This window comes from Choristoneura fumiferana, chromosome 30 (assembly GCF_025370935.1).
Source record: "Choristoneura fumiferana chromosome 30, NRCan_CFum_1, whole genome shotgun sequence".
In the NCBI taxonomy this organism is placed as follows: domain Eukaryota; kingdom Metazoa; phylum Arthropoda; class Insecta; order Lepidoptera; family Tortricidae; genus Choristoneura; species Choristoneura fumiferana.
Genome location: NC_133501.1, coordinates 5,567,874 through 5,584,852, shown reverse-complemented (window position 1 = coordinate 5,584,852; position 16,979 = coordinate 5,567,874). Strand labels below are relative to the sequence as shown.

The following is a 16,979-nucleotide window of genomic DNA, read 5'->3' as shown; positions in this document are numbered from 1 at the left end:
CGGGTTGAGAAAGTATTTCTGATGTGCTTGGCTTTGACATGGCGTACATTTCATTTGCCGCACTTTTGGGTGTTTCTTGAGTATCATTAGTACCATCTTCTCTTGATTCATCTATATTTTCATTGTTTGTACATTCGTCTTTGTTGATTGGCAAATTATTTTTTGTTACGTTACCTTTTCTGGAATTCGAGTCGTCAGAGTCCATCTCTTCGTCAGCAAGATAACTCAAATCAGTAAGTGCTGGAGGCCCATTAGGTTGTTCTGAAGGTTCTGTACTAATTGGCACAGTCATTTTATTACTTTCCTTTTACTCAAAGATTTATTTTTATTATCTTTTCCTTTACTTACACCTATCTCTTTTTTTGCTTGGATCTTTGCATCATCATGACTATTCTCGTTATTCTGTTGAATATTTTCGTTGGATATTTTAGTCCGTGGCTTCAAAACACCAGTACACCCAGACGTTTTTCCATTGCTTACTGATGCCCTACGATTTCCGTTATTTTTCTTTTCTTGTGCTTTATCTTTGTGAACGTCTTCACAATTGTCGCTTGTTGTTGTTGCTGTCACTATTGCTTTATTTTCTTCGCTATTTTTATCATGACGTTGGATCAGTGAAGCTATTCTTTTAACCTCAACAAGAGTTTCATTTTGTTTGTTCTTGATTTCTTTCAATTCATGCACTATTTCCTCGTTGTTGTTGACTGTTCGCAGGGTTTGGGAGGTTCCCGATCTGAAATAGACAACTATGTGAATTCCATGTGTATTGTAGGAACTAGGCTGTATACCGCTGGCAGGTGGTAAAACTGACCACCTGGCAGGTTAGATTAACCTAGTTTTGTATAAAAGGATAGGTTTTTTTTATATTGTGTTTCTAGAATATAACTTTAAAACAGATTGACAGCGGTATACATGCCGGGGAGAACAGATTGCTCCCGATAGCCTAAGCGGCTGGTGCCATTCTATGTAAATGTATTTTTAAGTTCTACAATAAATCTGAATCAGCGGAACATTAGCCTTGTTATTTCTTAACAGTTTAAAGTCACGCGCGTTGATCCCCAGTACCTAAGCTCTTACCAAGTTACAGTCCCCACAGTATCTATCTGGTCATCTTAGATAGTGGTTTGATTTCCCGTCAGGGTTGATAAAAGTAGGTATAACATAGTACAAAGATTTGCTCCCAAGTCTTGGATATTTAGTGCTTCATACATAGGTAATATAGATCAAAGTCGTTTTCACGTCTGTATGTTTGTGTGTCCGTTAACCCCTGAGCCACTTTTTAACCCCCAACGCAAAAAGAGGGGTGTTATAAGTTTGACCGCTATGTGTGTCTGTCTGTCTGTGGCACCTTAGCTCTTAAACGGGTGGACCGATTTGAATGCCGGTTTTTTTATTTGAAAGCTGGTTTTCTAGCGATGGTTCTTAGATATTTTTGTTACATTTGCAAGCAAGCTTACCTTGGCAGCGTGAGGTGAAGCGCCAGAAACTAATTAAGTTACGGAATAATTTGGTCCCTACCACTCTTACCAGTGCTGGTTATGTTAGATGATTATGTATGTATGTAAACTCTTTATTGCACACACACATCCTAGCCTATATACGTCCCACTGCTGGGCACAGACCTCCTATCAGAATGAGAGGGCATGGGCCGTAGTTCCCACGCGGGCCCAGTGCGGATTGGGAACTACACACACACTATTGAATTACTTCGCAGGTATGTGCAGGTTTCCTCACGATGTTTCCCTTCACCGCAAAGCTCGTGGCAAATTTCAAATGTAATTCCGCACATGAATTTCGAAAAACTCAGAGGTGCGAGCCGGGGTTTGAACCCACGACCCTCTGCTTGAGAGGCGATACGTCAAACCACTAGGCCACCACGACTTCACCAGACCAGAAATCAGGCTGACATAATTGAAAAATAAATAGATAATAGGTACATAGACACTTACGTGGATGGCATGATGATGTCCAAATGACTTTCAGGTATTCCTGCCGGAGCGCCATCTAGAAATATACGTAGGTAGCTTTTACTGGATTCATCATTAGCCTGTAGCAGTCCCCTGCTGGGCATAAGCCTCCCCAACGAGTGCTGCGCCGTCTTCGGCTCGCTTCTACCTTTCCCAGATCGTCTCACCACCTAGCTGGAGGGCATCCTACACTAGGTTTGCCGAGATGCGGACGTTACTGTTTTTTTAGGGTTCCGGAGCTTATAGTTTCGCCATGTTTGTCCGTCCGTCCGCGGCTTTGCTCAGGGACTATCAATGCTAGAAAGCTGTAATTTTGCACGGATATATATATAAACTATGCCGACAAAGTGGTACAATAAAAAATAATTTTTTATAGATATAAAGTGGGGTGTTTTTTTTTCTCGTCCAACCCTATAGTGTGGAGTATCGTTGGATAGATCTTTTAAAAACATTAGGGGTTTACTAAGACGATTTTTCGATTCATTGATTTCTTTGCGAAATATTCAACTTTAAAGTGCAAACTTTCATTAAAATCGAGCGTCCCCCCCTATAAAATCTAAACCAGTGGGTGGAAACATTTGAAACAATTCAGGATGGTAGTAAGTATATCAAACTTTCAAGGAAAACTATAACGGCTAAGTGTGCTTGAGAATTATTAGTAGTTTAAGAGTAAATAGCAGCCTAAAAATAAAATATACCTAAACTTGGAAGATTCCGTATAAAATACGAAATCCTTGGAAAACTATTACTTGTTACTGCTTTTTTTGCAGTCAGTTAATAAGGTACACGGGTGAATCTCGTTTTAGTTCAGCCCACGACATGTCAGTGTAGCGATGGCCGTTATTTGAGTCGCGCGCCAATCAGCGCTTACACTTGCCAGCCCCGCGTCTCGCTCAGTCCCCTACGATACCAATTACTCTACTTTTGCGCATTACCGATCACCGCTACACTTGCATGGCTGTAGTCGAGCCATGCTCGAATGTTTCGAACCCATCCGTGGTTCATCGTCGAGGTGAACTTGAACGGAAAGCCAACAGTGAATTCAAGCCGTTCCGCCCTGCTCCGTCGGAGCTTATCTTCACTTAGTATTATAATGTGGTACATACCATTTGGGTTAGTCTGGACTGCTATGTGCTCCGTGGTGTCAAAAGTGGGTGATATGCCGTCAGTCGGCGATATGGCGCCAGCAGTGGGCGGCAAGTCATCAAAAGTAGGCGACGACGCGTTGAAAGTGGGCGAAACTGCGCCACAGATGGACGTGACGTCAGAGGGGGAGGAGACCTCCCTTGTGGGGGGCCAAGTGGGGCAGCTAGTAGCGAAACGGTATCTCCTCGCATGCGTGGTCGTGTCAATCTGCGGGCAATATTTATTTATTTATTTCACCAACACATACAATTAATACATATTAGAGAGTCAGGAATTCGGGATACGGCTTAGAGCTTATTGTTCCTGATTCGTAATATTCCTAATTCGACACTTTCATAACTGGTCATATTTCTGATTCGTCATATTCCTTACTCGTCATACCATGTACATTTGCCTGCACAAAATTAATTATAATACTTATTTAAATCCTCTGTGGTAAATGATAAGAACCATAATACAGTGCCAGAAACAGATCGAAGTTTTAATGTAGGTACTGTACAATGACGAGTTAAGAATATGACGAATCAAATCGAAAAAAAAAAATGACGAATCAGGAATATGACGAGTTAGCAATATGACCAGTTAGGAAATTAGTGTCGAATCAGGAACGAATCGACTTAGACATGATCAATGTGGGCAAAGTATGATTCGGTCAGTGAATGAAACTATTTTAGAGAACTAAAAAAAATCTATTAAGTATGTGTCTATTAAGTGTGTGTCAGTATCACAACGATTCACAGTAAAGGTCTTTAGGCATTACACCTCATCATAACAAGACGGTAATAGCGACGTGTCAGTCAATTTATTTATTTATAAACCAATGAAAATTACAGCATTACAGCACAATACAAGCAATGAAATTTATACCTACAAATGCGCGGAGCGCTATGGTTGGCGTCTACGAAAAGTAAAACAGAAGTGTGTAGATTTTTATTGTATGTGTGTAGTTTTGGGGGTAGGGATACAAAATATGTTAATTTTATGATTATTATTTATTAATTAAATTATAAGTTGGTAGTAAAAAAAAAATGCGTCTATTGCGGCAAGTTCGAAACGACTTGTTGTTGAATTTTATCACATAAAAATTTCTCATTCGTATGAAGAGTTAGAACCGAGCGCTAGCTACGTTACGGAATCGAAACGGGGGCGAATAGAGCGGCCGGCGCGGCACAGCACTCGACCAGCGACCGGACTGCGCGGCGCGCGGCGTGGCACTGCGTAGTTTTGTCTTGCGAACATTGATTTGCGGCCGTATAAGTGACTCTTGGTTGTGTGCGTGCGTCGATTCGGGCACTAGTATGAAGTCGAAATACTGCCTATTACTTGTATTGTGATTACAGTTTATACCAAAAACATGAAAACAATCACATATAATAAACACAAAAGAAAATAACAAAACAAAATAATTACAAATACTTATAGGCTGTACTTATTGCATTATATAGGCCTGTATATGTTTTTTTTTTCTAATAAAGAGGAGAAAAAAAAGGGAAAAAAATATTTAGGATTTTTAATTTTCATCCTTGCTTCTCTAAAGCGATGAAAATATATTCTTTGTATTGAAAAGTATGAGACCTATGCCCACTAGTACGGTTCCTAACCAACCGTGGCCGTCGCGTGCCATGTATGCGCTTGACATTCCGTTCCTGACACGTTCCTATAACGGTCATGGCATGATACGGTGTACTGTTAATGTTAAAGAAACGCGTACCGTAAAACGAGGCTACTTTGCACCGATTTTTGCTCCAAATTTCGTAATCTTTGTTTTATTTTAAAAATTATTATGCTGTGGTATGTTCATATATATGTATTTATGTAAAGTAGATCAATTTATTGGGACGTGTATCGGGTACCGGGACTGCAACCTGCAAGACATTTAAACAAAATACAGAACTGGAGCATAGTTACCCAGTGGGGGGCAAAGTAGCCTCGTTTTACGGTAGGTATCCTGGGAGTGCATCCCAACATAATATGTACCTACCTACCTAAAGTGGACAATGCAAGTTCAGTCAACTAACCACTTGACAGTCCGGAATGAGCGACAACCTTAACCGTCCGGGTATTTTAACGAAGGACGAAACGCGCTGTGTGTCCACAATTTTTTAATTACAAGGTTTTGAATAAAGAATAAATACTGAGACGTAAATTAATGTTTACTCATTCAAATACTATTTAAGCAATAGCATGTAGATAATTTATGATTTATTCACAAAATCAAGGTTAAACTTTACGACACTATAAAGTATCCACGGACGGTTTGAAGCATTTTGGTTTTGGATACCATGGTATCGTCGTACCTATTGTCAAGTGGCTAAAGTACAGTCAGCAAAAAAAGATTTGAAAATTAAATTTTTAGCCGTAAGCTATTTTAGACAATCCGAATTTTAATGCTTAACACCATATCGAAAATACAAACTGAGATATGGATGCACAGAAAAACCAGGAAAGAGACCAGCGCTGGGAGCACTGGTGGTGTAGGGGCATGGCACGCAGCACGGAATGCTGAGGACTTGGGTTCGATTCCCTGCGCTGGTCTCTTTTTCTGGTTTTTCTGTGCATCCATGCCTCTGTTTGTATTTTCGATATGGGTTTACGGGATGACCGTAACAGTAAAAAATTTGGAGTTGAAATAAAAAATACAAAAAGACTCGCTTTGGGGAGGTCCATGTTAAAATAAATGGAATATCTGTATATGGAATAGCTGTTTCGCACGACTTGGCCTCACTACTTGGCGGAGGAGCAAAACAGATGTTCCATTTATTTTGACTCCAAACTAATCAATCATAGCTTACCACCATCTCCTTCACTTCGTTAAACTTTTCATGGAACGCTTTTGCTGTCTCTTCTTCCCTGAATCGGACCGCTAAGTTGTCGAACTTTCCCTCGCCATCATTCGTCAGATAGTGGTAGGTCCACTCCCAGGCGCGGACGTTGTACTTCATCTCCTGAAGCCTCAATCCAGGGTGGATGGGCATGATCCAGGTCACTCGGAACTCCTGCAAAGTTAGCTCAGTCTCTCTCACACATTCACTTAAACTCTTGTTATTTTATGTGACAAATATACTAAAATATGGAACCAGCTTCCTGGGATAGGTTTCCGGAGCAGTACAGCTGAGAGATCTTTAAAAACGGCCCTTTCAGTATCTCAAAGGGCCTGCAACGCAACTGTGATACCCCTCGTGTTGGCAGGTGTCCATGGGCGGCGGTAATTGCTTCCCATCAGGTGACCCGCATGCTTGTCAGAGAGAAATTTTGTACGTGATAAATACACTCAGTAGCAGAGCTAGATGAGCAGTTCTGCTGCTCAAAATCTAAACACTCTTATTACCTTTGCAGTAGAGTCGTGTGTAGAATATCTTGAGAACCGTTACCGCTCATCCACTTCTGCTACTGACTGTACAAAATGTTCAAAGCTCTGTTGAATGCTGAGTTTATCCTCATCACCGTCACCATATCACGCATAGGACGTCCACTGTTAGACATAGTCCACCCCCATATACCTCCAGTTGCTTCGGTTGGAAGCTTCATCTCGAACCCGCGGCTTTAACCAATCCATCTCGTCCATCTCATTAGTGGACATCCTACGCTGCGCTTGCTGATCCTTCGTCTCCATTCGATAACTTTTCGGCCCCACTGCCATCTGTTCTCCGTACTATTATGGTCTAAGTATTGAATTTATCTAAGTTAGTTCATTAAATAGGGTTTAGTAGATTTAGCTAAAAGGACTTACACCAGGTGATATAAGTCGTCGGAACTGTAGCAGCCACCTGTTGTTTTCTAAGTCAAACAATATTAACAATTGCCCTGGCCCTCGCGATATCCAACGGCGATTCAGAAAGTCGAATCTGTACATTATACACATTTCATTGAAATCCGCGTTCTGAAAAAGAAGCAATAATATTGTTATATGGGTTAAAGAGAAAAACAACTAATCATTTTTAGGGTTCCGGAGCCAAAATGGCAAAAACGGAACCCTTTTAGTTTCGCCATGTCTGTCTGTCTGTCTTTTCTCAGGGTACCTCCCATACACGTAAAGTGGGGGTGATTTTTTTTTCCTCATCCAACCCTATAGTGTGGGGTATCGTTGGATAGGTCTTTTAAAACTATTAGGGGTTTGCTAAAACGATTTTTAGATTCAGTGATTTTTTTGCGTAATATACAACTTTAAAGTGCAAGCTTTCATTAAAATCGAGCGTCCCCCCCCCTCTAAAATCTAAACCGGTGGGTGGAAAATTTCGAAAAAATTCAGGATGGTAGTAAGTATATCAAACTTTCAAGGAAAACTATAGCGGCTAAGTTTGTTTGAGAATTATTAGTAGTTTATGACTAAATAGCAGCCTAAGGTATAAAATATACCTAAACTTGAAAGATTCCGTATAAAATACGAAATCCTTAGAAAAACATTACCTAATTTTTTCGTAATGGCTATGGAACCCTATTTAGGGCATTCCGACATGCTCTTGTCCGGTTTTTTTTTAATAAGCCACTTGCAGTCGTTTTCAGAATCCAGAAATTGAAAATTGAAATTTCTCTTCACGGAACGCTCTGTTGGTCAGTTGAAGCCATTTGCAGTCGGAGAATCAGAAATTGAAAATTGAAATTTCTCTTCACGGAACGTCATTTCTACTCAAGAATGATATGTGAAGCAGTTGAAATTAGAAAGCATAAAAAAATGACAACCGGGACGATGAATATAAGCTTTCATCTTTCATCCTGTTATAAACAAGTGTTGACGTCGGGATGAATGTTCTGAGGGACGATCGGACGTTGTTAGTGTTGTGTGTCGGTGTGATGGGGTGACAAATAAAATGACCAAGTGCGGGTAGCTCGTGATACGAGTGCCGGTACTATTGGTGATCAAGTGCGGGTAGTTCGAAGGACTCGTACTGCTAGGCAGACTTGACACCCCACACTTCAGTCTACTCGTGACCACGGCCACTGTAATGCTGTCGAAACGTCGAGGTAAATATTACTCGTGTGTGTTAGCGTTATAAGTCCCGTTGGTGGTATTTTGATCCATTAATTGGTTTGTAGGCCGTTCTGAAGGAAGGGCTAGCATATAATGGTAAATCTAAAATTACCACAAGTTAGCACCACTTTCAGGCGACTGAAACATGTTTTCAGACGGTTTCAGGACACTAACTTTCACGTACAAATTCAGGAAGAGCTTATAAAGACACCGTTCAAAATATAAAAGATGAACAAACTGTACCTCGACATCATGTTCTGCATTTTCATCATTAATGATGCGATCATCATTCCTAAGTGTTTCATCTAAATTTTCTGCATTACAAATAGTGTTGTTATTTTCCTAAAAAAAAAAACACTGCTTAGTCGTTTATTGATTAATAAAGTCTAAGCAACAATTTTCAGTACGTACAGTTATTTGTGAAGACTCGTTGTTTACTGAAGCAAGGTCTTTTACTTCATCGTGTGGTTCTGCGTTATTATTTTCTTGTCTTCCATTTTCATTGTCAATATTGTTATCAACAGATTCATCATCTTGAGGTATCACTTCATCATGATTTTCAAATGTTTCATTTGAATTTGCTGCACCACCATTACTCTGATAGTGTTCCTTGAAAATATAAAAGAGTTATAAATGTTAATAATCGCCAAATTCATTTTGGTATGTATAGTATTATGAAATGAATAGATGCTTACATATATATGTAAAGATTGGTTATTTTGCGAAGCATGTAGCACTTTTACTTAAGTCATTTATTGATTTATAAAGCTCAAGCTAAGCAAACATTTTAGTACGTACAGTTATTTGTGAAGACTCGTTGTTTACTGAAGCAAGGTCTTTTACTTCATCGTGTGGTTCTGCGTTATCATTTTCTTGTCTTCCGTTTTCATTGTCAATACTGTTATCAACAAATTCATCATCTTGAGGTATCACTTCATCATTATTTTCAAATGTTTCATTTAAATTTGCTGCACAACCATTACTCTGATAGTGTTCCTTGAAAATATAAGAGTTATAAATGTAAATAATCGCCAAATTCATTTTAGTAGGTATAGTATTATCAAATGAATAGATTCTTACATTTTTACGTAAAGATTGATTATTTTGCGAAGCGTGTAGCACTTCACTTAAGTCATTTATTGATTAATAAAGTTTCAGTCAAGCAACCATTTTAGTACGTACAGTTATTTGTGCAGACTCGTTGTTTACTGAAGCAAGGTCTTTCACTTCATCGTGTGGTTCTGCGTTATCATTATTTTGTCTTCCGTTTTCATTGTCAATATTGTTATCAACAGATTCATCTTGAGGTATCACTTCATCATTATTTTCAAATGTTTCATATAAATTTGCTGCACCACCATTACTCTGATAGTGTTCCTTGAAAATATAAAATACGTACAAATGTAAATTATCGTAAAATTCATTTTAGTAAGTATAGTTAGTATTATTGCAAGAATAGGTACATTAATATGTAGAAATTCGATGTTTTGTGAAGTATGCAGTTTAGCTTTATTGTTGTCCTGTCTTTCATTTTCATGATCACTGTTGCCATCATTACCGCCATCAGATTCATCTTGAGATGATTTAACATTACTCCTAAATTTTTCCTTCAAGCTTGATACTACTAATTTATATACATTCCAATAGTAATGTTCCTTAAACAGATCAAACAGTTGATAAGGTACAAAGGTAGGTTTCTGTTGTAAGAAAAACCCTTTAGTACATACAGTTATTTCTGGAGACCCGTTGTTTTGTAAAGCACACTCTTCTGCTTTATCATCATCCTGTCTTTCATCTTGGTTGTCAGAGTTGCCATCATTAAATTCACTATGGTCAGGGTCTTCGTCACTTTTACTGTAGTAATGTACCTTGAATAGGTAAAATAAATGTTAAGTTTTATTATTAACTAGAGTTTACCGGGCTTCGCACGCCTAAATCATTAGATACAGCAGATGAATTGGAATTCCGGGATTTTATAAAATTCCCGTGGGAATTCCTGAAAATTACATCGTGGTTTTCATTGACGTTGCATTAAAAACAACCATTCCAAATTTCATGACTAAGCCCAACCTTTGTTATTTTGAGATCTTATCCCTGTCCCGTGAGAATATAGCGTAGCTCTACATACTAGATTTCACCCAAATCCGTCCAGCTGTTTTTGCGTGTAGGAGTATCAACCATACACACACACACACATTCAAACTTTCGCATTTATAATATAAGTAAGAATTAGTTTAAAATACTTTAAAAAATCAATTTTTTAAACATTGTAGATACTTTATCTGCAATACCCCTGGTGTTGCAGATTTTTATGGGCGGTGGTGATCTTTTACCATCAGGAGACCCGCTTGCTCGTTTTCCATCCAGTCGAATAAAAATAAACTGGACGTCGGTGGAAAAGGGCTCTAAATAGAACTTCAGGAACTTTACCCGCAGCTACGCACACTATATTAGACCTGTCAGTTAATAATAATAATAATAATTTAATAATTTATTTTCTCTTAAAAATGACACACGTATACATAAAAAGAGATGTCTGGCGGACCCCAAACTAGGCTGAGCCTGTATCTTGAGGTCCTGGAGTGCATTCGAGATTCAATCGTATACATAGTAAATTTGCATTATTATCTAGAATTGAATTTAAATTCCAGGATTTTACCGAATCCCCATGTGAATTCCCTAAAATGACATCGTGAATTTCATTAACGTCGCACATAAAATAACTGTCGGATATCAATGAACTGAAAAAAAATACTTTGCTCACCCGCGACCTTATTAGTCTAAGATCCGAACTTGAGAAAATCTTTACCGTCTGATAATAGAATGAAATGTATTTTATAATAAATGTATTATTTTAGAAAATATATTAGAAATGGATTTGCTAAAAAAATCATGGACAGGCTATTTTTAATAAATAAAAAAAAATGTTTTTTAATACATTTTTGTTGCATCATCGAGATAATAAGACAATTTTACATTAACTTAAAAGTATAATACATATAGAATATGTAGACGTTGGGTTTGCTATTGTTTACCTAGACGAACTACTGGGTTGCCAGGTATAAACTTAACCAGTTATTATGTCGATGCCAGTTACTTTCATTTGATTAGATAATAGAACAAATTGTACATCAACGTAAGCGCTGTTTTATTGTGAACACGTTGATATAGGGCTGTCTGCATTTAATTAAAAATCATTAAAAAATAAATAAAAATAATTGCCTGTCCAGGATTTTTTAGCAAAATCATTTCTAATATATTTTCTAAAATACTAAATTTATTATAAAAATACATTTCATTCTATTATCAGACCGGTGAAGATCTTTTCAAGTTCGGATCTTCTACTATATGATTATACTACGTTTATGCAGGATATGCGTGTTCATGCAGTTCCTCCACCACTCTGTAAGAACACACACAAATCACACAAACCCATCTATCACCACCACCACATTACAGTGACGCGTTTGGAACTCAACCAGAGCTCATCTTCAGAGCAACACAACCGTTCACCATTGTTACCAGATGCAGACCAGAAACAAACCAAACGTTTTAATTTGTCACTGTAACCCCAAGTACCCTCTTTATTTCTCTCAAATAAACCACCCACAAAAAATGTGACGATTAAAGTTTATTAAGTAATGTTTTGTGGGTACATTGTTTGAGTGTAATCCCAGGTGGGCAAAGTAAATGTTTCAATTCATTGATATGGACCTCCCCGCAAAGCAACGCCTGATTGAATAAATTAATTGTGCAATATATATCATGACTCTAAACCTAGCGAGTTCGAGTTGTAAAAGAGTGGGTAATATCGGGGTAGAAGTAACTGTGGCCATGCCACGTACCTCGTCTTCACATCCTTCGGGTGACATTAAATAAGTACGTTCTTCTTTAGAGCTCTCTTCATCGCTTAGTTCAATTATAATTTCTTCAGCTGTATCATTGTTTAGCGCATCTTGATTCTTAGGTTCATCTTCATTAAATTCACTAACATTTGTACTTGTGCCATTTACGTTAAATGTATTTATACTCGCACTAGTCTCAACCATCGGTTCAGTGCATAAGTTTGTGATAGTTGTAATTACTTCATCTTCTCCACTTATTAGAGATACTTCTCCATTCTGGATGGCGATTTCCGTCGATGGATCAACATTTTCAGTTGATAGATTCATGTTGTCTATAGCCAGACTATCATCTTCTTCATTGATATTTGAATTCGCGGCCATACTATTGAAACGTAGACATTGATCATCATAATCATTAATTCTAAGTCCGTTAAATGTTTCTATTGTTGAATTCACATCGTCATCTTCCTGAACAGTTCTATCGTTATTAAAATGAGTATGTCTGCATAAGTCATTAGTAATGAAGAGATGTTTTTCAATCCTGAAAGTTCTACCACAAATGCAAGTTACTTTAACGAATTTAACTACGGGTGGAACGCATTCGTTTAGATGTGTCGACTTGTATTCATTAATGTCGCAGAAGTTGCCGCAAGGGTGGCATTTGCAGACAAGGCTCATTTCGACTTCATCAGGTTCAACTGCATCTCTTATGACTACGCTTGCAGCACAGTCTTCAGCATCATCTGCTACTTCATTAGCCACTTCGGTATTATGTTGTATTGTGAATGGATTGTTATTAACGTTGCTAGTTTCATCTGTAGCTATGTTGTCAGTAACTTCTCTTGGATTATCTTCAATATTGTTTGGTATAGGTTTGTCCGTTTGTCGGTGTTTGTAATCCCTTGTTATATTTTTTGTCTTATTATGTAAAGCTTCGTTTTTTATTTCTCTAAACGAACTGGAACTAAAACAATTTGGTTAATATTAAATAGATCACAAAATATAACAAAAATATTCATAGGTATATTACATATATACTACTTAAAAAATCTGTGCCTAATTTCTTATGTCTAATCCTAGCGGTTCTAATTTAACGCACTAAAGTTACAATAAAAAAGTTTATAATAGTCGTTAATTTGTTGTCTGTATCGCTTACTATGTCTGGTGTCAATAAAGAGTCTTTGTATTGTATTGTATTGTAACTTTCCTTTCATTTTCATTTTTTTTAATTATTTTTACTTTTCATTAAAACTTAAAAAAATATATATGAAATTGTTCATTTTAGTTATGACCTGACTCAGGAAATAGGCGTTTTTGATTTAAAAGGGAGCGCCCAAGTTGGCATACTTTTCGCTAGTCATACCGTAATTTTTGTCCGAATCATCGTTTGTCATAATTTTTTCCCACTGAAACCGTGTTTTTTTCTGATTTTTTAAATAGTCACCCTATAGAAAACTATAGGTTAGGTTAGGTTTGTTTTATAACAATTCTGAGCATTTATTGGATTTTGTATTCAGAGAATAAAGAGTTATGGCAAACGATCGTTCTGACAAACATTACATTCGGACTTCCAATAAGTATGCGAGGCGATATAGACCCGATTTAATAATATATAATAATAAATTGTTTATTTTCAGATAAAAAAATAAAGATATACAAATGTAATATAACAGAATACATTTACATTGCGAATCTTTTTGTCGTTATCCTAACCAAACTTAATGCATTTGAAGTTAACATTTTATAAAATCAGATATACATAATTTTACCGGATTTTTTATACGATTATTTATTTATTAATTAAATTATAAGTTAGTAATAGAAACAAAAATGCATCTATTGCGGCAAGTTTGAAACGACTTGTTGTTATTATTGAATTACGCCATTATTAAATATAAAGTAAGTACTTAGTTAGTAGTCTTATAGGCCTCTAGGTTGGCAGCTCATCTGCAATACCCCTTGTGTTGCAGATGTTTATGGGCAGTGGTGATCTCTTACCATCAGGAGACCCGCTTGCTCGTTTGCCATCCAGTCGAATTAAAAAAAAATCCGAGCGCTATAGCCACGTTACGAAATCGAAACGGGGGCGAATAGAGCGGCCGGCGCGGCACAGCACTCGACCAGCGACCGGAATGAGCGGCGCGCGGCGTGGCACTGCGTAATGTTGTTTTGCGAAGATTGGTTAGCGGCCGTGTAAATGACGCTTGGCTGTGTGCGTGCGTCGATTCGGGCGCTAGTATGAAGTCGATCAACTGCCTATTACTTGTATTGTGACCGTGCCGCCGGAAGGAATGCGGCTCTGCTCCTTGGCCATTCTGGACAATTAAAATCGTTCCAAAACCGCCGCGCAGTTCCACGCGCCAGTGTGCATATTTTTCAACACTATTGCCAACACGCGGAACCGACTGCGGCTAGGGTAATGGTTTATCAGGCTGCTACGCTTATTTATCTTAGATTACTCACTTGCGTGCTGAAGAAGAGGTAGATGATGTAGATCTGGGACGATTTACTACCGGTCTACCCGAACGACCTGAAAAAAAAACACAATGACTCAAAATTCAACATATCAGTTTTAAGTCCACTGTTGGACATAGGCCTCCCCCATAAAGCTCCAGCTGCTTCGGTTGGAAGCTGCCTGCACCCACCGTGACCCGCTAATTCGCTCTTGAGACGTCACATTAGATATAAAAAAGTGACACGGTTGGTTTTCATACAGATTGAGCCACAGACAGACACCCAGACAGAAAGACAATTAAAAATGGTTGTAAGTGTGTAAAAATACTAACCAGTATGTAATCTTGCCGGACGAAGGATCGGTCTTTCGCCGGATACGCGGGGTCGCTGACCGGACTGAACGTACTCCGGGTCAGACAACGCCGGGAATAGTTCTTCGCGACACCCGTATTGCCTGCTGCATAAATAAATTGAAATTAAAATAAGTTCTTGTTAAAAATGACATTTTTAATACAAGCTTTATTTGCTGACTGTACTTTTTGTTGACTGCACTTGTATTGTCACCCAAACCACATTTGCATACCAAATTTTAAGTTGATGCCACAAGCTGTTGAAGAGTTCCGTTCTGTGGAGACGATCCTGGCCGGACTACCAGGACGGCAGTACCAGATTATATATTGTATTGTCACGCAATTTACATAAGTAGGTATACCAAATTTTAAGTAAATCCAACCACTGAAAGTGGGTCGAATTTAACGTGCAAGATTTGACTACAGACAGACAGACAGAGCGGGACAGGTGAAACTAAATAAAAGCTTGTAATTGTGACATACCCGCATTAGTTGCTAAGGTTTAATTGTGTAGGTGGCGGGTAGTTTTACTTCATGTCAATAAATCAGTCAGCCTTTCATTGACGCCTCAGTAGTAATAAATGACATGAGGCTGATTAAGGACGTCTTGTAGGCTTTTTTAAATCTCGATTTAATGCTTAAACTGACAGTTCTTGTATGGATCTGACAGGACTTAAGACCCCTTAAGTAAACCTAGATTAAAAAGCCTGCAAGTGGACGTTAGCCCACAATTAGTCGTACTAAAGCCTCGTCGTTAAAACGTGGAATAAAAAAGGACAAATTTGAAAAATATTTAAGTTGAATTAAAAAATATTTAATTTAGTCCGCCAGTCTTCTTCGGAGAGGTCTTGATGGGTCTTGACCCCCGCTCTGGGTCGTTTCTGGTGCAAAGGTAGTCCATCTCGGTTCAACGGGGTAACGCGGCACGTGTATTGTGCACTTTTGCACGAAAACTAATGAGGTCTAGATGGCGCCACTGTTTGCGTGAGGTTTTAAGTGTGGCTTTCAAAGTTTGTTATTACGGGCGTGAAAACAAAGTGTAGAATAAAATCATATTGAAAACACCTTAAAAACTTACCATTAAAATATCGAGCAACCACGTACACTTGCCTAGTCCCGTTTTGTTCGAAAAAAAAGGGAGGACAAAAGTTTCCGAAAGACAAAACTGTCTCAAACCACAGACATTCATTGCCCCGTAACGCATAATTGCCATAATTAATTTCAGGTAATGTAAAATATTCACAAAATTATTCTAATTATAAATAAACCCGCGTAGCTCACCCAATAACTATGAGATTTAACATTTCCGAGACCTCACGCTACACTAGCGCCTCTAGTGGCGAATTCATACGCGATAGCCCTCATTATAAGCATCAATATAGCTGTTTCCATTATAGTCGCAACGTTTTATTTTGTTTTAGTGTGTTGTTTGTAAATTAGTAATCAGCGGCGAGCGTACTGGCGACTCGATCTTAAACCTTATAAACTAACCTAACCAACAAAAAGTCTCATCTCAAAAACGGCTAAACGGATTTTGATGAAACATGTCTAGGAACGTTCGCTAGAAAACCTGATTTCATATGAAAAAAAGCATTCAAATCGGTTCACCCGTTGAAGAGCTACGGTGCCACAGACAGGCACACATACAGAAAAAAAAAGATTTGCTAACAGCACCTACCCAACAAAATAAATGTGATGCTTATATATGACATTTTATTATCTGTGGAAACCTTTAATTGGCTCTATTGTTACATGTTCTCTATTCCACCCGTATTAGTTAATTTAAGCTGTTGGTTTTCCGAATAAAATAAAATAAAATAACTTGAGTGACTACAAAACTAGGGCCTACTAGTGGATAAAAGTTGGGTGATGTCTTAAAAAACCAGTTTTGCAATATTAGCATAATTTTTGTTAGTAAATTTTGGCTAAACGTCAAGTCAAAATACCACAAACGGGACTTATCACGCTATTTTTGCTCACGCTATGTTTGTTTTTATGGCGTTAAATAAATGTATTTTCTTTCTTTCTTTCTTTCCTTTCTTTTTCTATTATTACACAAGTAATATTTACCTCGACGTTTCGTCAACGTTACAGTTGCCGTGGTCACGAGTAGACTACGTTACAGTTGCCGAAACGTCGAGGTAAATATTACTTGTGTAATAATAGCGTGATAAGTCCCGTTTGTGGTATTTTGACTATGAGTGAGAATCACGAAAGTTTAAAACGTTATAAACGTCAAGTAGCCAAC

General features: G+C 38.0%; 1 protein-coding gene and 1 long non-coding RNA gene across 2 annotated transcripts; both read right to left on the bottom strand.

Annotated features, from left to right (window-relative positions):
* Positions 1 to 288: 288 nt before the first annotated feature.
* On the bottom strand, positions 289 to 12,657 carry LOC141444486 (uncharacterized). The gene is made up of 12 exons (XM_074110037.1): positions 11,928 to 12,657; positions 9,810 to 9,950; positions 9,546 to 9,737; positions 9,265 to 9,459; positions 8,881 to 9,078; positions 8,494 to 8,691; positions 8,326 to 8,424; positions 6,844 to 6,993; positions 5,906 to 6,109; positions 3,074 to 3,320; positions 1,950 to 2,004; positions 289 to 733 (listed from the first exon to the last, which is right to left on the bottom strand). The coding sequence occupies exons 1-12, from the start codon at positions 12,603 to 12,605 to the stop codon at positions 289 to 291; spliced, it is 2,802 nt and encodes a 933-aa protein (XP_073966138.1). The 5' UTR covers positions 12,606 to 12,657.
* A 141-nt stretch (positions 12,658 to 12,798) lies between these two features.
* Positions 12,799 to 14,810, bottom strand: LOC141444813 (uncharacterized). Its single transcript, XR_012453213.1, has 3 exons — positions 14,714 to 14,810; positions 14,391 to 14,457; positions 12,799 to 12,891 (listed from the first exon to the last, which is right to left on the bottom strand). It is a non-coding gene; the product is annotated as an uncharacterized lncRNA (long non-coding RNA).
* Between the last annotated feature and the right edge of the window lie 2,169 nt (positions 14,811 to 16,979).